Genomic DNA, 21,440 nt, shown 5'->3' on the forward strand with positions numbered 1-21,440 from the left:
ATTAATTTGTGTTTTTGGCAGTCCATGATACTTTTCATATTCTCCTCCACAACCATAGATCAAATGCATCAATTATTCTACAGTCTACGTTATTCACTGTCCAACTTTCACATGCATATGAGGTTATTGAAGATACCATGGCTTGGGTCAGGCGCACCTTAGTCCTCAAACTGACATCTTTGTTCTTCAACACTTTAAAGAGGCCTTGTGCAGCACATTTGCTTAATATAATACATCATATGCTTTCTTAACTACTTCTTCCATAAGTGTTGATGGTTGATCTGAGCAAAATGAAGTCTTTGACAACTTCAATCTTTTCTCCATTTATCGTGATGTTATTTATTGGTCCAGTGGTGAGGATTTCTGTTTTCTTTACATTAAGATGCAACACATACCAAAGGCTATGGTTTTTCATCTTCATCAGCAATATTTTAAGTCCTCTTCACTTTCAGCAAGCAAGGTTGTATCATCTGCATATCACTAGTTGTTAATGAGTCTTCCTCCAATCCTGATGCCATGGTTTTCTTCATATTCCAGCTTCTCAGATTATTTGCACAGCATACAGATTAAATAAGTATGGTGAAAGAATACAACCCTGTTGCACACCTTTCATAATTTTAAGTGATTCAGTGTTCCCATGTTCTGTTAGAACAACTGCCTCTTGGTTAATGTTCTGGTTCCTCATGAGCACAATTAAGAGTTCTGGAATACACATTCTCCAAAATGCTGACTGTAGCTTGTCACGATCCACATAATCAAAAGCTTTCGCGTACTCAGTAAAACACAGGTAAACAACTTTCTTTGCTTTCAGCCAAGATCCGTCTCATGTCAGCAATAATATCCCTTGTTCCACGTCCTCTTCTGAATCCAGTTTGAGTCTGTGGAAGTCCTCTGTCCATCTATGGTTGCAGCCATTTTGGAATTTCTTTAGCACAATTTTACTTGCATGGGCTATTATTAGTAACATTCTCTGATTATTTCAATTACCATTGGTTCACCTCTTGTTGGGTACAAATATGGATCTCTTCTAGTCAGTTGGCCAGTTGCTTGTCTTCCCAATTTCTTGCCATTGATAAGTGATTGCCTCCAGCACTGCATCAGTTTGTTGAAAGATTTCAATTTGTATTCCATCACTTCCCAGAGACTTGTTCTTTGCAATACCTTCGATACACCTTGTACTTCTTCCTTCATTATCATTGGCTCATGATCATATGCTACATCTTCAGTTGGTTGAACACTGACCATCTCTTTCAGATATGGTGTCTCTCTGTATTCCTTCCATCGTCTTTTGATGCTTTCTACATCATTCAATATTTTGCTCGTTGTTATTGTTGTTGGGTGCCATCAAATCAGTACCAACTCATAGCATCCCTGTGCACAACAGAACAAAACACTGCCCAGTCCTTGGGTGAACCTCACAATTGTTGACAAAATTGAATACTCATACTTCGTTGTTGTCCATAGCTTGCCATGATCCACACAATCGAAAACCTTTGAGTAATCAGTAAAGCACAAGTAAGCATCTTTATGGTGTTATCCACTTTCAGCCAAGATCCTCTTAGCATCAGCAATGATATCCCTCGTTCCACAGCCTCTTCTGAATCTGGCTTGAAACTCTGGAAGTTCTCTGTCAATGTATGCTTGCAGCCATTTCTGTATTACCTTTAGGGAAACTTCATTCCCATGGGATATCAAAGATATTGTCCAATGAATTCTGCATTCCATTGGGTTACCTCTCTTTGGAATGGGCACAAATATGGATTTCTTCCAATCAGTGGGCCAGATAGTTGTCTTCCAAATTTCTTGGCATAGATGAGTGAGTGCCTCCTGTGCCACCTCGCTTTCTTGAAAGATTTCAATTTTTATTCCGTCAATTCCTGGTGCCTTGTTTTTCACCATTGCCTTCAGTGCAGCTTAGACTTCTTCCTTCAGTATCATTGCCTCTTGATCTTATGCTACCTCTTGAAATGGTTCAACATCCACCATTTCTTTTTGTATAGTGACTCTGTGTATTCCTTCCATTTCTTTTCATGTTTTCTGCATCATTCAATATTTTACTCATATAACTCTAAAATATTGCAATCCAAGGCTTGATTTTTTTCTTAATTTCTTTTAGCTTGTAAAATATTGATTGAGCTTTCCCCCTTTAGTTTTCTAACTCCCTTTGTATGTTTCATTGTAATACTTTACTTTGTCTGCTTAAGCTGCCCCTTGAATTTTTCTGATTACCATTTCTTCCAGTCACGTTTGCAAGTTTTGGTCTTTGCTTTCTTTCCTGTCTATTTAAGGACCATTTGCTTTCTTCATATATGATGTTCTTGATGTCCTCCTACAACTCTTCTGGTCTTTGTTCATTGATGACTAATGCATAAAAATCTGTTTTTAAGATGCTGTCTAAATTGTGGTGGGACATACTAAAGGTCATCTTTGACTCTTGTGGAATTGTTTCAATTTTATTCAGCTTCAGCCTATACTTGTATATGAGCAATTGATGGTCTGTTCCACAGTCAACTGCAGACCTTGTATTGGCCGATGATATTGTCTTCTTCATTGTCGCTTTCCTTAAATATAATCAGTTTATTCCCATCTATTACATTTGGTGATATATATATATATATTGAAAATTTATGTTGTTGAAAAATGGTGTTTGCAATGAATCAGTCTTTGGTCTTGCCAGATGCTATCATGCAAGAGCTTTACTCCATCCATATTATGGTCAGCTGTATTTTGAGGAGGCAGCTCTTACCCAGTCATATTTTGAGTGACTTCTGACCTGAGGGACTCATCTTATAGCAATATATCAGAAAATGTTTAACTGCTGTTCATAAAGTTTTCAGGGACTTACCACTCAGAAGTGGTCCACCTCTCCTTCTTCCTAATCTGTGTTATTCTAGAAGTACCACTGAATCCTGCCCACCACGGGTGACCCTACTGGTATTCAGAACACCGGTGACATAGCTTTCACCATGACAAAAAGCCACCATAGCATTACAGACTGATAGATGAGCGATGGTCTTACAGTTTCAGAAAACCTATATAAGGGTTGGTATGAGTCAGAATTGATTTGATGCCAGTGGACTTGCTGTGTTCTCATTAAGAGATTTATGGAAGTCAGTGAAGGGAAATCCCCTTTGACATTGGCGATCTTAGAAGGTTTCATGCAACTTGAGATATTAAACTGGGACTTAGAGAATGGGCACAAAACTTAAGCCAGACCCACTGTCATCAAGTTGATGCTGACTCATGTTGTTGGTAAGTGCGGTCGAGGCAGTTCCTATTCATAGAAACACTGTATAGAGTTTCTGAGGAGCAGCTGGTGAGTTTGAACCACTGACCTTGTGATACAAATTGACCTTGCAGTCAAATGCTTATCTTACAGTGCCATACCAGGATTCCTAGTGAGCCTATGTAAGGTTTCTGAGAGTATAAATCAGGATGTTCCTTAGAGGCCAGGATGATGAGACCTCATCTCTCATACTTGGGGCCTACTCTCAGGGGGGACCAGTCCCTGGAGAAGGCCATCATGCATGGTAAAGTGAAGGGTCAGTGAAAAAAAGGAAGCCCCCCAATAAGATGGATTGGCATAGTGGCAGCAGCAATGTTTTTAAACTCAAGCTTAAAAACAATTGTGAGGAGGACGCAGGACTTTCATTAAGTTCTATTGTGCATAGGGTTACTATGTGTCAGAACCTACTCAACAGCACCTAACAACAACAACAACAACAGAAGCAGCAGCAAATCTTTATGAGAGGTAACAACTTCATCTTGCTCCTTCAGAGCTGCTGTAGGATTTGAACTGTTGTCCTTGCATTTAGCAACTCAACGCCTAATCAACAGAGCCATCAGGGCTTGTGGAGGGATATTTCAGAAGAGAAGTAGACCAAGCACAGAAATAGGAAAATAGGGTATAGTTTTAGTGAATTGCAACTGGTCTTTTGTTGGTTGATTTGTTTTGTCCAAGAGTAGAATGTGTCACGAGAAGTAGTAGGAGAAAAGGGCAGGGAACAGAATCCAGTTGCCACACTTAACTGTCCATTATAATATATTATTTTTCTGGATCATTTTGGTTTTATAGCTCACATTTATTCTGTACTTTCCATATATAAAACTTCATCCTATAATCTTACCTCATTTTAAATTTCAGGATAGATTTGCTTGTCTTTTTTGATATTCTGGAGCTAAGTAAAACAAAGTGGAAACAATTTCTGTCACTATTACTTTCATTAGACAATGCCTATGTGTAAGAATATTTGACACTTTGACTTGACCATGTTTTTCTCAGCATAATTTGTATCTCTCATAACCCCAGACTTCCATTCAGGGCCTTCCGCATTATAGTAACCATAATAATAAACTCACAAAAAATAAAGTACCAATATTCATTGTGCTGCCTGACTAGATAAAGGTTGGTGAGTGGATTTCATGGATGTAGATTTAATTCTTTGAATGCTACTAGACAGTTTTTACTTCACCATTCAATTTGCCAGTACTGCTTTATTGTTTTTCATATCCTGTGAAGGAACAGGTGAGACCAAGCCAGCAGGTAGAATACTGCGAAATATAGAATCGAGAGCAAACCCAAGGGATAAGTTCATGAAGCATAGTCCCTCAGTTACATGATATGCCATTGACTTAATTAATTGCTTTGAATGGAAAAAGGTAACAGTACTACCACTACAAATGGCCCATCTTTTGTCAGAAGAAACATATTTTCTGTAATGTTACAAATAGAAATAAAGTCTGTCACAGAATCAAGGAAAAAGATAAAATTGTGTGTCCTAGAGGTAAGGCCAAGTTCAGAGACTAGACTAAGGTTTTAAGCTACGTTATGTGGTTCTTCTGAAAACGGGAGTCCCAACCCAAACCAAGGTCTGGCTAGGACAGTAGAGATGAGGCAGGAACTGAAGAGGTCAGGTTAACCCAACACACTCTGTAAGAGAAGTTCGAATAGAACACTCACAACGGAGTTATTCACCCAACAGAATCACTAGTGTTAAACTGGCCATGTTTGTGTTTGTCTCTGTCGAGGTTTGAAGTAAATGCCCCATGTTACCCTTTACTAGATGTATAGGGGAGGGCTATCAGTTGCCGATCATATCTGGTCTATAACTGGATTTCTGAGGTTGGTAGCCAGGCCCTCTGGGGTTTCTTTGCATGTATAAGAGGAGTTTGAATTCCATCAAGGAGAAAACTATAGTTCTATTTATGACAGTATGCCCTATACCATCTTATACAATGTAGCTTCTACCTCCCCGGCTTTGAAAATAAATCTCAGGTGTTACTGAAAAGCAATTTTAAATCTTTTGATAGCACCTACGCCTCCTGATTCTAACTAAGGTCATACCAAATTAGCTTTCCAAGGATTGTTAACTAGTAAGTATGAGCTTCAGAAGAGGTGGGGAAGGGGTACAGAGCATTACCTGTAGGCCATCCTTTTCTTCATGGGGATGGGGCACTAGGAGGAATGTGGGGGGATGTACGCGAAGCAGACTGAAGCAGAGGGTAAGGGCTGTGGTCACCTTGTTGTGTTGTCAGAGACTCCCAGTCCACTGATTCTGTCTTCAAGTGCAACAACAAAAATTAACAACGAGAAAAAAGAAGGAATCAAATTAGTGTTATCTGTGGTGTCGCTGTGCTTTATGTGAAACAAAAAAACCCATTGCCACCAAGTCAATTCAGCCTCAAGGGAGAAAAAATTCAAGACCATAAAAAGCTGTGATATTGGGGCAGAAAATAGTATTTTGAGGTAAAAGACTTGTAGGGTAAGCACGGGGCCACAAAGTTGAAGTCTAAAATTCACCATCTGCTTCTTGGAAACCCTAAATGGAAACTGACTGATCGTCACTTAACCACAGCAGACCTAGTCCAGTGCCTGCTCTACAGTAGTTGCTTAGACAACTTGGTTGAGTTAAACAAGGCATTGTCTTTGGAGAGTCTTGAAGCCTTTTCTCTAAACATAATTTGTGCATGCTGTTTATTCTATAGTTTGTTAAAGGCATGTGTATATGAATAATAAACTAGCTTTTATTTTTGCAGAACCAGTTAATATTTCAAATGACATAACTGACCTTTTGATATGGCTAACCTCAAAATCTTTCATTGATATCCAGTACAAATAAGGTATAACTTATCACCCATGGGTCAAGGGCTAAAAACTGGTCAAAAAGTTTAAGCTCGTTAACCAAGTGAATAATGGGCCCAAAATACGTCTATTGTTGTTGTTGTTAGTGCCATCGAGTCAGTTCCAACCCATAGCAGCCCTTGTATAGGGTTTCTGAGGAGCGGCTGGTGAGCTTGAACAGCCGACCTTATAGTTCAAATGGCTTTGCAGTCTGGTGCATTAACCCACAGTGCCACACCAGGACTCCAAAATACATCTATTAGGAAAGTATATTTCCTTTTTTTTTGTTGACTCTCATGGACTAAAAAAATACTTTTAGTGAAATTTTTCGAGCATGCAGAAAGATGTTTCAAATGCACACATTGTCACAGCACACAAAGTTACTTCTTTCTGATTCAATTTCATGAATTGCTACATGAAGAAGTACCCTCTAGTAGAGAATCCTCAGAAATCAGCACTTAATATGGCAGGAATGGTTATTGCTGTCATTCTGTACATCTTTAAAAATAATTAAGCATTACTGCACGGGCATTATAAAGTTCCCCTATCACCATTAAGAGGATATTTGAGGGTTGATGTAATTTAGCAAATGACATTATACAGTAGTTAAGGTTTTTATGTAGTGAAGTAAAATGCGTAGTAGTTAAGCACACTTACCATATAATGCATTGTACGGAGTTACATGTTCCAGCTGCTGCCAGCTTTGTTCCAGTGTCATTATTGCTTTGCAGGCTGACGTTCCTCAGGGAGTGATTCGAGTGCAAGCTCCCCATCTTTCGAAAGTTTCCATGGCAATACAGCTAACTGAAGAACTAAAAGCCAGTGATGTTCTTGCCAGGTTCCTCAGCCAAGAAAGGTATAAGACTGTTTCTGTTTTAATTATGTCATGGTGTAACTCATTTTCTGTCCCCCCTCCCCTTTTAAAACTACGGGGTGGTGTGAAGTGCTTAAAAATGTGTCTTCCCAGCAGAAAAGAAGAATAGGCTAAACAATTAAACTGTTGGGTCTGAGGTGAGCTTCTTTCATAGACAAGCAGTCCCGACGGTTATGAACATCCGACCATGGACAGCTCCTTCTGTACTTTAAAGTTATGTAAAAAACACCACCTTTTCTGTGAAAGATAATAAACAGCGATGCACATACAAAGTGATGCTCACATTGGAAAAGCAGAACTAGTGGAAACATAAAGAACTGAGAGAGCGTTCTGTCCCTGGAGCACTGACGTCACCTCTCCATGCTGAGTAGGGACAGCCAAGCCTTTCACCCGCATCCTGGAACTCCTGGTGCCAGCTGTCCTTTGAACACCAGTGGTTTCCTTCTCCTGATACTGGAGAGCGTCCTCTCCAGGACATTTTGTAACAATTATTTATAGGTTTTAGTAATTCAAGCAAATGTCTTGGATTTTCCGTTTTTACCCTTCAAATTCTTATTTTTAACTAGGGTAATAGTGTGCTTTGTTTTCCTTCTTCTTCTCCTTTCCCAGCCTCTGAAATAAACTAGTCTGATTTTTTAAAAAGTCAGCAAAATCAGGGACATTGGCATCTCGGCTTATGAATACTCCATTTGGGTCTGTCATTGAAGTTAATCTCATTCTAACATTAAAGGCTTTCAGTAAAATAAAGCTTTCTGCTGAGACCTCTCCAGTTTTAATATTGTACCTCAAGTGTTTAACTTGTGCCTGCACTGGTTAAGGCCCTCTGCTAGGTGTTGGAATGGATATAAAAATAATTTTAAAGTATCATCTGTCAGTGTTACAAATTTGGAGATGAGATGAATCTGTGCAGGTAACAGATGGTACTGAAGTGAAAGAAAGGCTGAATGGTAATATCTGGGCTCTAGTAAGCCCTGAAGGAGCTCTGGTAGCGTAGTGGTTATGAGTCAGGCTGCTAACCTCAAGGTCAGCAGTTCCAAGGGAGAAAGATGAGGCTTTCTGTTCCCATAAAGATTTATCACCTCAGAAACCCTATATATTGTTGCTATGCGTCAGAACCAACTCCATGGCACATGACCACCACCACCCTGAGAGACAACCCTCTCTGTAACCTTGGAAGTCAGTACTTTGGTTATGTCAGCTTTGCTCATAAGAAAATAGCAAATGTCAGGAATGGTGGAAGTGGAATTCTAGATCTGTGGCTTCAGCCCCTCCACACTGGCTTAAGGGTAAACAGATCATCCCAGTTCTGGGAGTCATTATAACTTTCTGAAAATAGATGGAGGTTCTCAGGATTAAATCCTTGAAGCAGTTGGAATTTCTCAGGTGTCTTTGCACTTAAAAGTGTTTATTGGTTCAATGAAGTTAATCCATTTACTTTCTCTTCTTTGCCTTGACATAGTAGATATTAGTTCTATGCCATTCTTCCTCCAGGAATGAGTGTACACCTAAAGATCTGGCCAACTTTTGATATCAGCCTATTGTCTAGGTTAGAAAGAGCTAGTTAATTTACTTTGGAATCTAAGTCCTCAGTGTGGTCTACACTTTGGTTTCTCTACTTGCTGATAGTAGGAAATGTAACTGAAGTTGTACAATATAATAATGTGACTGGGCTAATGTGCTGGACTGCAAGGTTGGTGGTTCAAGCTCACCAACTGCTCCTTGAAAACCTAATACAGGGTCGCTGAGTCAGAATTGACTTGTTGGCACTTAAGAATACCAACATGGCATGAAACCATAGAGAGACTGTTTTAGGAAGCACCCGTTTTGTATTATGTATTTTCCATGTATTTGCATGTCAGCTTCAGTGGTTCTTTTATTAAATAAGCATTTGCTACCTGCTGGAGCTGCATTCCTTTTTCTGCCTCTTCCCTTTTCCTCCTCCTACTCAAGCCCCGAGCAACCTGGTCTGGTAAGTTTCCCTTTGCATTTGCCTCTTCTTCTCCATCCTCAGCACTTTTCTTTATGTTGGAGGCTGGACCACATATTCAAATGCCCTTGCTGTCTTAGTCTAGTTTTTATAATCTTTTTAACTTAAAAATTTTTGATTGGTGAAACTGGACCAAAACTATGAAGGCCCCCCTTATAGTTTGGTGACAATTAACTTAAGAAAAATACTCTGACACTCTTGGCACTGTCTGTCTGAGCCACTTCAATAAATGTAAATGTACTTTGTTTTGTCCACTATATTCTCAAGCTTTTCCCACTTAAATTACACAAATGTGTGGGCAGTGGGAAACCCTATTTCCCTCCTAATTTTTCATTGAAGCCAATGAACCACATGTCTGACATAGTAAATGTACAATAAATTGTACATTCATTCAGCAGTTTCTGATAGTCATTTCTTTGAATATGGGTTTATTGATTACTATCATGCAAAGACATCTATGTGCCAGAAAATTCCATTTAGGTGCCTTTAAAGTGGAATCACCTCTCAGCTCCCACCTTTCCTTCCCTGACTTTGGGAAGAGTTACTGAGTGCTTCACCTGCCACTCAGGGAGAGCGATCGTTCTTAACAAGCTCTGGTAGTGTAGTGGCTTACCAGCTGAGCTGCTAACCGCAAGGTCAGCAGTTTGAATCTACCAGCTGCTCTGCAGGAGATAAATGAAGCTTCCTGCTCCCATAAAGATTTACAGCCTTGGAAACACTATGCAGGGTGGCTCTAAGTTGGAACTGACTCAACATCACATAACAATAACAAAGTGGAATAAGAACATAGACACGGGAGAAGTAACCTGGAAACAATTCCTGACTCAATTTTATTTTTTTTTATCAAGTCTTCCACACCTTCAAACTTTGCTATTGTAGAGATAGTGAATCTTTTTATACTTATAATTATATTTGGGTTACTTACCATATTACAAATTTAAAAAATTCTTATTAAAATATTAATAAGCACAAACCAGTTTGGAAATAAAGTGAGTTGACGTGGTTAGAATATAATTCAGTAACTGAGACTTTAAGTGTGAGGGTATGACTGCCTATAGCCCTCAGTGTCTAGTGGACAAGAACATCAGAGAATTAAGTTAGGGGACCAGAGGAATTATGAAATGGATGGTTGTTGATTCAGGAAAGCTTCTACTGTACTATATATTTCTGAACAGCTTGAATTGGAGACAGACTTAGTTTTCGCTTAATTCCATGGAGTGTGTCTTCAGGGTCTTATATCGTACATCATGATAAACCACAGAGTATTTTTAAAGCAGATTCTCAGGCTGTATCCTAGACAGATTAAGTCAGAATTCCTAAAGCTCTAAATCTGAATTTTCACCAGGCTTCCAGGAAATTCTTATACAGAAAGCTTTGCAAATCACTGAACTCCACTAATTTTTATAACCTAGTGCTCTGGGAGAGTTTGTTTGAAGAATGTAGATTTGTAAATATATCCCACTTGTTATAATCTTCACAATGAGTATTTACTTCTACTCTGAGTGTATGCAACTCCCATATTTGGATGCCCTACACAAAGAGGTTTATAGACTCTGCCTTATTATTTATATCCATGTTGTACACCATTAGAGTTTTCAGCACTGCAAACACGATCAATACTGATTGAATAAATGCAATGTTAAAACAAAGGCGGAAACATTTACTTTTTCAATAATTTTATGAGGAACTTCTTGTTGTCCCTTGTGCAAAGTATATTATCATATTGTTTTAGTGGTAGCTAAAATGTTACTTTTTAAAAATTTTTGCAAATTGAGATTTGGATTTATTATTTTGCCTTCAAAATAGAATGGTTCATGATGCACACATTTTCATTTACAGGTGTGATATTTTTATTATCTATTAGGCACATTAACAGATAGGAAAATACAAATGTGTTGATGATTACTACAGTGTGTCTAAGTTATGAATTTTCCATACACCTTAGAATTCCCTAAGCACATTAAAGTGATTTACTCAACAGTTCTTTGATGGTACAACTAATCTGTTCCTTTTTATCTCTAATAGTGGGGTTGCCCAGACTCTCAAGAAAGGGGAAGTTTTTTTGTATGAAATTGGAGGCAATATTGGTGAGCACATTTTTTTTTCTCTGTACATTCTGTGTGTTGATTTGACAGTGCCATGGGGCTTTTTTTGTGGTTGTTGTTTGTTTGTTTTATGTTTTGGAGGAAAAAGGAAACCAGAAGTTAAATATAACAATCTATAGATAGTTAATGAATTTGTGGATTTATTGATCTGACCTTTTCCTTCCTGCTCAATTTGAGCTGCTTCTGATCTGTGCAGAATCTTTCCAAATTCCCTATAATAGGAATTACTTCTAGAATGGTTCATGATGCACACATTTTAAAAGTTAGTTTTAATAAAGGAAGTGCTTATTGAAGGCCAAGATAACACTTTTACTATTGTATGCTACTAGATATTTTTAGTATTCTTTTGCCTTGATTTCTTATTGTGCTGGTACTTAGACAATACAAATAAGATAAATAGATGAATTTTGACCATGACTTACATTTTGCCTTTTGGGAATTATTAGCATCGTGGATCTTATCATCATTTTCTTTTTTTCATTTAAAGTCGATTGATGTCTCTCTCTCACCCCCTCTTTTTTTCTGACTTAAAAATGGTAATTGCGATATTGTCAAAAAATAAGAAAAGTAATGTTAAATTCAAAATAATAATCGAAAATATTTTAACGAATTTTTATATAAGTCTATTTCTGGGACTTAAAAATGTTAGTAAATCTTGAAAATTGAATGCAGGAATGTAAGGCTCATTTCAAAAATTAAAATAAGCTATTACTACATTAGAAATCTGAAATCATTAACTGTGTTGTTGTTAAGTGCTGTGGAGTTGGTTCTGACTCATACTGACCCAGGATAGAGTTTTCAAGGAGCTACTGGTGAGTTTGAACTGCTGACCTTGTGGTTCAAACCTATCTCTCTGTCCTGCACTTATCCAGTAGCGCCACACCAGGATTCTATTAGTAAAGATGATTTTAATATTAACATATTTTATTTTTCACTTTGCTTGTTCTTTGTTGTTCTTGTTAAATGGGTTAAGTGGGTTCTTGTTGAGTGGGTTCTGGCCTATAGGGTTTCCAAGGAGTGGCTGGTGAGTTTGAACTGCCAACCGTGCAGTTCAAACTGACTTTGCAGTCCAGCACATTAACACTCAGTGCCACACCAGGACTCCATATTGAATATTTTGTGTAATTTCTTATTTAGGTAGATTCAAAACTAGTACCATACAATAGTAAAAGTGTTGCCATTCTTAATGAAGATGAATACAGTTTTAAGAAATCATATCAAAACCTATTTCTCAAAGTGTGTTCTACTTGATAAATTAATAAAAAAATTATTTAATTATAGAAACACTACTGCATTGACCTTTCCAATATTTTGGCCAAGTTCTACAGTATTCTTGTGAGAAATGACAAAAGATGGAAGAGAAGTATTTTCAAGTCTAGGACTTCAGCATTAAAACTGCGAGGCTTATGTTTGAGAACTGCATTGTACTCTACCCACTGCATTAAACAGGTGAAATCTCTCTCTAATAGGGGAACGCTGCCTCGATGACAATACTTACATGAAGGACTTACATCATCTGAATCCGAATGCTGAGTGGGTTATAAAGTCAAAGCCATCATAGAAGACTTAGCAAGCTGCTGAGAACTAGGAGGACTTATTTAATACTTGCTGGGTCAACAGTGTAAATAAAACACATGGCAGGGCTCCGTTTTGTTGTTGTTGTTCCTGTGTACCCCCACTATTAAAATGTGACACCCACCTTTAAAAAATAGAACTTTGTGCTGCTGCCAGAATTTCAGATTTTATTATTAATAATATTATTATAGAATACCAATTTCTGCTTTTGGACTGTTTACTGGTGCACAGATGAAATGTGCCCAGATGTGACATTGTTTTTCATTATTTGAAATTAAACACTCTTTCTATTTCTTCTCACTGTTTTCTCCAAAATCATGTATAGGATAATGTGTTTTCTTGCCTGTCTCTCTTCCTTTTATCTTCCTTCCTCCAATTAAGTTTGCTTCAACTGCAAAGACTTCCTTGTGGTAACAGATATCAGGTGTGGCTAGTTGGTAAGCCAGCACATCTTAAAAACACACTGAATTCACCAGTATTCTAGTCAGTATAGAATGTTAATGTTAACTCTTTGAATAATTTGTTCAAACCTTAACGTGCTACTTCTTCCTGCCGTTTCATCTGAGGTGATTTAGATAGTTTTCAGTTCATCTAATACAGGTTTACAGGACTGTAATTATAAAAAATTTTATAAACATCCACTAGGAAGCAAATAAAACTGTCAGAAACTGCCAATTGCAACCAAACCATTAAATACTTATATAACCAAACCATTAAATACTTATATACTAAGAATAAATAAAATATATCTATGTGAAATAACTGGATTATGGGTATTAGGAGTGAAAGTAAAATCACTTCGTGTATGCTGTTCTGCTGTTAGACTGTAGTCTCTTAAATGGGATTTAAAAAGCCATCGCTGGCTTTGCCTGTTGTCACATTAGCTTTATAAATATGCATCATAGGATAATTCGCTAGTGGTTGGAGAATGTATTCTACTTAAAGAGGGATTTTTTTTTTTGCTCATAAATAAGTCTGCCAGGAGAATTATTCTTCTGAGTAAGACACAGTCACATATGAGCAAGGTTTTGTTTATGTGCTTATTTAAATAATCAGAATAAATTTATTAAAATGCTGTGGAAAGTACTACTCCCAGGAATTTGAATGCACGAACCATATTGTGACAAGAGATGAGCCTCAATGCTGTAAATAAGATGAATGAAATGAGAGAAATCTTCAATATTTTATGAGTTTCGAGTGTAGTCAATAAAAGGTGATGTAAATGCATGCAGCACTAACAGGGTTTATGATGCTTCCAGTAGCACGTCAGAAAAGCGCACACATTCTCACATGCTCTGATGTCACTCTAATTAGGAGGGAAAATGCTGTTAATGAGAACCGTGGTAAATTTTTAGCATACGATTACAAGATCACTTAAATAACTTTGTGGTGATTAGTGCCATTGCTTTTTTTATTTAAAGAGAACTTTTATAATTAAATACATTTTTCTAAATAATATTCTCCTGGAATTATTATGTTTAATCCTACATCTCACATATATATGTTATTGTTGTTCAGAGCTGTTGAGTCAGTTCCAAGGAACAGCAGGTGAGTTGGAACCGCTGACCTTGTTGTTCAAAGTCACTTTGCAGACTGGTGTTAATTCTACAGCGCTACATCAGGACTACATATACATATTTGTGTTTGTGTGTTGTTAAGTGCAGTCAATTCTGTTCTGACTCATAGCTACCTTGTATAGGGTTTCTGAGAAGCAGCTGGTGGTTTGAACCACCGACTTTGTGATTCAGTGCTTATCCTACAGCGCCACACCAGGACTCCATATCTATTATATATACATTTTGTTATTGTTGTTAAAAGTCATTTATTCTACTTTGCACTCCTGTGTAATTTTTAAAAGCTGGAGGGCATGTGGGAGTTTTCAATTTGTTTCCCTCCTTAATTTTTCCTTGTACTCATTTCTTTTTAGGACTTTTCAAAGCACCCTGTTTATTATTCCTGATTTTGAAAACATGTATTATTTTCCCAAATAGCAAAATAATGTTTTATTAATAGTTTAATTTAATAGAAGCAACAATGTAAAAGCACAATTAAGACCTTAATACACTTTAGGCATGCACAACTTCATAAAGTAGGAATGAATATACTGTTCTAAAGAAATGGTTTTCAAGAATGTCTACCAACTAATTTTTATCATACTTATTACTACGGGGGGAAAATCACGAGGTTTTTGGTAATGAAAAAGTACCAGCTTTTAGTAAGTAAAATTAAAGATACAACTTTATTTTAAATTCCTATTAAAACTCAGTATTCAAAGTCATTAATATTGAACAATACCACCTTTAATTAACCTCCGAAGGTGACTGCTCAAATGTCAAAAGAAATTTGACTGTGTGTAGTCTCAGACATATTAACCCAGATGATTTTTCTGTATTTTTCTCCATGAATTTTATCTCATGGCACATTTAATTTTACTTGGTAATATATGAGGGAAAATAAAAACAACAAAAATATCTGCCTTGAGATGCAAATGTTCTAACTATAGTTTTTGTGAAAATTAGAAGACCTAGGTATCTGACATTTATAAGAGACGACTTAGTGTTTTGGAGATACTTTATCTTTTTTGAAAGAGGTAATTGTAATTCTTAACAATTACAAAATATTTCTAACTGCTGCTGCAAAATTCAGGGTAAATTCCTTGTTAGGACTAGAAATAGCTGTTTTACTGACTTCAATTTTAAACTTGATTGCGTTCTACCTCACTGTCCTGCATTTTCACAATCCCATCAGTAGGTGGCAGTGTTGGTATGAGATTTGTTTGCATCTGAACTATGGGAGATTTTGAAAGTGGACTTGAATTCACAATAGCTAAATTCATAGGTAATTGCAAGGCAACTAGTTAAGAACACCTCCAATCTCTCCTGTAGATCACTGATTCTGAGATTATGAATCATGTTTAATTGCAGTGCTTTTATGTTTAATCTATTAGTATCTCTTATCCATAACCTGTTGAGCAGGGAGGGAGTGAAGACATTTCAGCAATGTCTGTTTCAAGTAGAGGACTCCTGGTGTGGAGCTGTAGGATCAGTACTGGATTGTTAACCACACAGTCAGCAGTTCAAACCCACCAGCTGCTCCTTGGGAACCCTATACAGGCCTACTATGACTCGAAACTGACTCAATGGCATTTAACAATAGCAACATTTCAAGTAGAAGGATTATGGCAAAGCAGTGGACCAGGAAAATGAAAAGGAAGAATGTCTACAGTAAGAGCATATAGCATATCACTCGTCTGCCAGTTTGTCGTACTGTGGTGGCTTGTGTGTTGCTGTGATTCTGGAAGCTATGCCACGGGTATTTTAAATACCAGGAGGGTCACCCACAGTGGACAGGATTCAGGTGACTTTCCAGATAAAGACAGGCTAAGAAGAAGAAGAGATGAACTACTTCCGAATATTTTGTCACTGAAAACCTTATGAATAGCAGAGAAACACTGTCAGATATAGTGCCAGATAATGAGCCCCTCAGGTTGGAAGGCACTCAAAATGCAACTGGGGGCGAGCTGCCTCCTCAGAGTAGAGCTGACCATGATTATGTGAATGGAGTAAAGCCTGGGAGAAAAGCCCACAGTACCTTCATTTCCTGATGGGGCACAACTCAAAATGAAGAGAAAGAGCGGAAAGCATCCATTGAAAATCAGAACACGGAATGCACGAAGTATGAATCTAGGAAAATTGGAAATTGTCAAAAATGAAATGGAACACATAAACATGGATATCAGGCGTTGTTGTTAAGTGCTGTCAAGTCGATTCTGACCCATAGCGACCCTGTACAGGATTTCCAAGGCTGTAAGTCTTTACAGGAGCAGAAAGCCTCCTCTTTCTCTCGCAGAACAGCTGGTAGTTTCAAACTGCTGACCTTAAGGCTCGCAGCCCGATTCGTAACCACGACACGACCAGAGCTCCTTAGGCATTAGTGAGCTGAAATGGACTGGTATTGGCATTTTTAATCTGACAACATCATGGTTTACTATGCTTGGAATGACAAATTGAAAAAGAATGGTGTTGCGTTCATCATCAAAAAGAACATATCAAGATCAGTCATGAGGTACAACACTTCTATGATAGGATAATATCCATGCACCTACAGGGAAGACCAGTTAATACCATTACTCAAATTTACGCACCAACCACTAAAGCCAGTGAGGATGAAATAGAAGAATTCTATCAACTCTTCAATCTAAAATTGATCAAACATGCAATCAAGATGTATTGATCATTACTGGTGATTGGAATGCAAAGGTTGGAAACAAAGAAGAAAGATCAGTAATTGGAAAATATGGCCTTGGTGATAGATATGATGCTGGAGATTGCATGGTAGAATTCTGCAAAACCAATGAATTCTTCATTGCAAATACCTTCTTTAGACAGCATAAGACATGATTAGACACATGTGCCTCACCAGATGGAATACAAAGAGATCAAATTGATTACATCTATGGAAAGTGACAGTGCAAAAGCTCCATATCATCAGCCAAAACAAGACCAGGGGCAGATTGTGGAACAGACCATCAATTTTTCATAAGCAAATTCAGACTGAAGCTTGAGAAAATGAAAATAAGTTCACAAGTGCCAAAATATGACCTTGAATATATCCCACCTGAATTTAGAGATCATCTGAAGAACAGATTTGATTCATTAAACATTAAAGACTGAAGACCAGAAGAGTTGTGGGATGACATCAATCAAGAACGTCATACAGGAAGAAAGTTAAAAGCCTTAAGAAGACAGCAAAGAAAGAAAAGACCAAAATGGATGTCAGAAGAGACACTGAAACTTGCTCTCCAGCGTAAAGATGCTAAAACAAATGGAAGAAATGAGGTATAAGAGCTGGACAGAAAGTTTCAAAGGTCAGCTTGAGAAGACAAAGTCATACATTACAACAAAATGTGCAAAGATCTTTAGTCAGAAAATCAAAAGGGAAGAACACGCTCAGCATTTTTCAAGCTTGGGGAACTGAAGAATAAATTAAGGCCTTGACTTTCATTATTGAAGGATTCCCTGGGCAAATTATTGAAGGATGCAGAAAGCATCAAGAGAAGATGGAAGGAATACACAGTCACTGTACCAAAGGAAATGGTTGATGTTCAACCATTACAAGAGGTAGCATATGATCAAGAGCCAATGATACTGAAGAAAGAAGTCCAAGGTGCATTGGGGGAATTGGCAAAGAACAAGACACCAGGAATTGATGGAATACAAATTGAAATCTTTCAAGAAAGTGAGGCAGCACTGGAGGCATTCACTAATCTATGCCAAGAAATTTGGAAGACAACTATTTGGCCAACTGACTGGAAGAGATTATGTTTGTTCCCATTCCAAAGATAGGGGACCCAATGGAATGTGGAAATCATTGATCAATTCATATCCCATATGAATAAAGTTTTACTAAAGGTAATACAGAAATGGCTGCAAGCGTACATTGACAACTTCCAGAAGTTCAAGCTAGATTCAGAAAAGGATGTAGAATGAGAGGTATCATTGCTGTGTCTGATGGATCTTGGCTGAAAGCAGAAAATATCAGAAAGATATTTACCTATGCTTTATTGACTACACAAAGACTTTCGATTGTGTGGATCATGACGAGCTATGGACAACATTGCAAGGTATGAGTGTTCTGGAACACCTAATTGTTCTCATGAGGAATCTGTACATAGACCAAGAGGCAGTTGTTAAAATAGAACATGGGAACACTGAATGGTTTAAATTAAAAAAGGTGTGCGTTAGGGTTGTATTCTTTCACTATACTTATTCAACCTGTATGCTGAGCAAATAATCCGAGACGCTGGATTATATAAAGAAAAACGTGACATCTGGATTGGTGATACAACCTTGCTTGTTGAAAGTGAAGAGGACTTCAAATACTTACTGATGAAGATCAAAGATCCTAGCCTTTGGTATGGATTGCATCTCAGTGTAAAGAAAACACAAGTCCTCACCACTGGACCAATAAACAACAGTCTTACAAATAGAGAAAAGATTGTAGTTGTCAAAGAGTTCATTCTTCTTGGATCTACCATCAACACGCGTGGAAGCAGCAGACAAGAAATCAAATGACGTATTGCATTAGGCAAATCTGATGCACAAGACCTTTTTAAGTGTTGAAGAATAAAGATGTCACCCTGAGGACTAAGGTGCACCTGACCCAAGCCATGGTTTTTCAATAACCTCACATGCATGTGAAAGCTGGACAGTGAATAAGGAAGACCATAGAAGAATTGATGCTTTTGAGTTATGGTGTTGGAGGAGAATATTGAAAGTGCCATTGGCTGTCAAAATAACCAACAGATTTGTGCTGAAAGAAGTGCAGCCAGTGTGCTCCTTGGAGGCCAGGATGGCCAAACTTCGTCTCTCATATTTCGGACATATTATCAGGTGGGCCCAGTCACTGGAGAAGGATAACATGTTTGGTTAGGTGGAGGATCAGGGAAAAAGAGGAAGACCCCCAGTGAGATGAATTGGCAGAGTGGCACCATCAATGGACTCAAGTGTGGCAACAGTTGTGAGGTTGGCCCAGCACCGGGTAATGGTTCGTTTTGTGCATAGGATCACTATGAGTCCATACTGACTCAGTGACACCTAGCAACAACAACAACATATATATTTTAGTGTATGTATGTTCACTTCAACAAGTATTTATTAGATGTCTGCTTCTGTCGACAGCATGCTCTACTCTTGGGATACATTTAGTGAATAAAATAACAAAAAGGATCTGTTTTCGTAGAGCTCCTGAAGAGATTCAGTAGGTCAATCTTGGACATGTTGAGTTTGAAGTATCTGTTAGATATCCTAAATATTGGGTAGTCATTTATATGAACAGGAGTTCAGGAGAGACATCTGGGAGGATATCAGTCCCAGGCATGTGGACTTCAAACTTCTAATAGGCATTGATAATTATATAAAAGGAATAAGTAGTAAATATTGTATGATAAAAGATAGTAAGTATAATGAAGACACACATACAAAGATGAACAGGGTAATTGGGCCCAGGACTCATGGGATGAAGGTGTAAGCATACTATAGTTTTAAACAAGGGATTTTATTGAACTCGTAGCATTTGAACAAGACTTGAAATAATTGGAAAATATGGCCTTGGTGAATTTGCTATGTGGCAAACATTCCCCAGAATGTTCAGAAGAGACAAAACAAAAATCCAAATGCAGGCACATGCCTGGGCACCAGTGTGGCAGGGGGTGGAGTGATGCCTTGTACTCAGGTATCTATACTGTTCAATACTGTTTTATTGTGCATTGTGTGATAGTTTACATGGGAGAACATTAACTTTACATTCATCCTATCTGTATCATTACATTGCCTTGGTTACAATCCCCTCCATACATCATCAACCAACTAAAAGGTATACCCCGCAAGCCTGCCCCCCTGTCATCAGCACACAACCCCTCTTTATCTCAAGGTCTAGAGTTCCCAGCCACTCCATCTCTCCAAGTCATTGTTTCTACCTCCATCTCTGGCTTCATTATTTCTCTGGGTAGGGAGACTGAACTCTGCTGTTCTCCCTTAATGGTTCCAGGGACCTCTGCTCCTGGCCTGCAAAGTCAACCACTCCCCTCCTTTTGCTACAAAATGTCTACCTTTACATTTCAAACCCTCACAGTCATTCCTGATAACAATAATTCACTATTGTATACCACATGAGTTTGATCCACATCTCCTTTCATCAGTCCTGCCCATGCAGACTGGATACTACTCAGTGGAGATTCTATCTTCCTCTGACATGCTGCCCTCTTGATTCTGAATGATTGACCTTTCCGTGGTGAGTGTAATAAGTCGAGTCATTTTTTTTTTCCCCCTTAATTTTGAGTTTTGTTACACATTTTCTTGCCTCCACTCTGTTCAGGACCTAAAGTGATCCCTTTCAGAGCTTTTTGAGTGGTAACCGGCACCATTTAGTTTTTCTGGTCTCAGAGTCATGGAGACTGATATTCATATGTTCTGTTAGCCCATTGAACTAATTGATTCCAGCATCTTCAATTCTCTTTACTCATCTTTCTTCTGCACATGGAGAGAACAATAGCTGCACCTTACATGGCTGCTCATGAGCTTTTCAGATTCCAGATGCTACTCATCAAAGTAGGATGTAGAACGGTGAATACTTTTGAAGGTATAACATATAGAGTCTCTGGTATGAGAGAACAGTCAAAAATTATTCTTTAGATTTATTAGTTGAGCAATTAGAAGAATGGAGTTTCCAACAACAAAGAGTGAAAGTGAAGCAGGTACTCTGGGAGAAGAAGGATTTAAGAGTTCCATCTTGAACATAATGAGTTTGAGGAGCCTTAAATGGCAATATCAAGTAGGCATTTAAATGAGCAAGAGTTCAGGTAGAGATGTTCAGGCTGGCATCATAGATAAGTATATGGACTTTAAACTTATAGACCATGAGTTTGTATGAGAGCAAGGCATTGAATGCATACACAGAAGTGCAGAAAGCAAGGCCTGAGCCCTCAAACTACCCAACTCTGTCATTTCTGATTCATAGTGGCTCCATTTAAGCCACCCAGGCACTCTTTTGCAATCACTAGGAGTTAGGACGAGGAGAAGGAACCGCACAGAAATAGAAAAGAAGTGATCTTTTAGATAAATAAGAGATTATGATATTCAGGCAACTAAGTGAAGAAAGCGTATCAAGGAAAAGGGATGATGTTGTTGTTGTTGTTGTCAGGTGCCATCGAGTCGGAACCGACTCATAGCGACTCCATGCACAGCAGAACGAAACAATGTTCGATCCTGGGCCAACCTC

General features: G+C 38.0%; 1 protein-coding gene across 1 annotated transcript in view; it reads left to right on the top strand.

The window, feature by feature from the left end:
* Positions 1-12,733, top strand: part of ARHGAP18 (Rho GTPase activating protein 18) — a 188,498-nt gene extending 175,765 nt beyond the window's left edge. Inside the window, exons 13-15 of the mRNA XM_006834674.1 lie at positions 6,853-6,977; positions 11,008-11,069; positions 12,557-12,733. Of these exons, the coding sequence (XP_006834737.1) occupies positions 6,853-6,977; positions 11,008-11,069; positions 12,557-12,648 (279 nt within the window). The 3' untranslated portion in view covers positions 12,649-12,733. The remainder of the gene's footprint in view (positions 1-6,852; positions 6,978-11,007; positions 11,070-12,556) is intronic.
* Positions 12,734-21,440: the final 8,707 nt, after the last annotated feature.

This window comes from Chrysochloris asiatica, unplaced genomic scaffold, assembly GCF_000296735.1.
Source record: "Chrysochloris asiatica unplaced genomic scaffold, ChrAsi1.0 scaffold00013, whole genome shotgun sequence".
In the NCBI taxonomy this organism is placed as follows: domain Eukaryota; kingdom Metazoa; phylum Chordata; class Mammalia; order Afrosoricida; family Chrysochloridae; genus Chrysochloris; species Chrysochloris asiatica.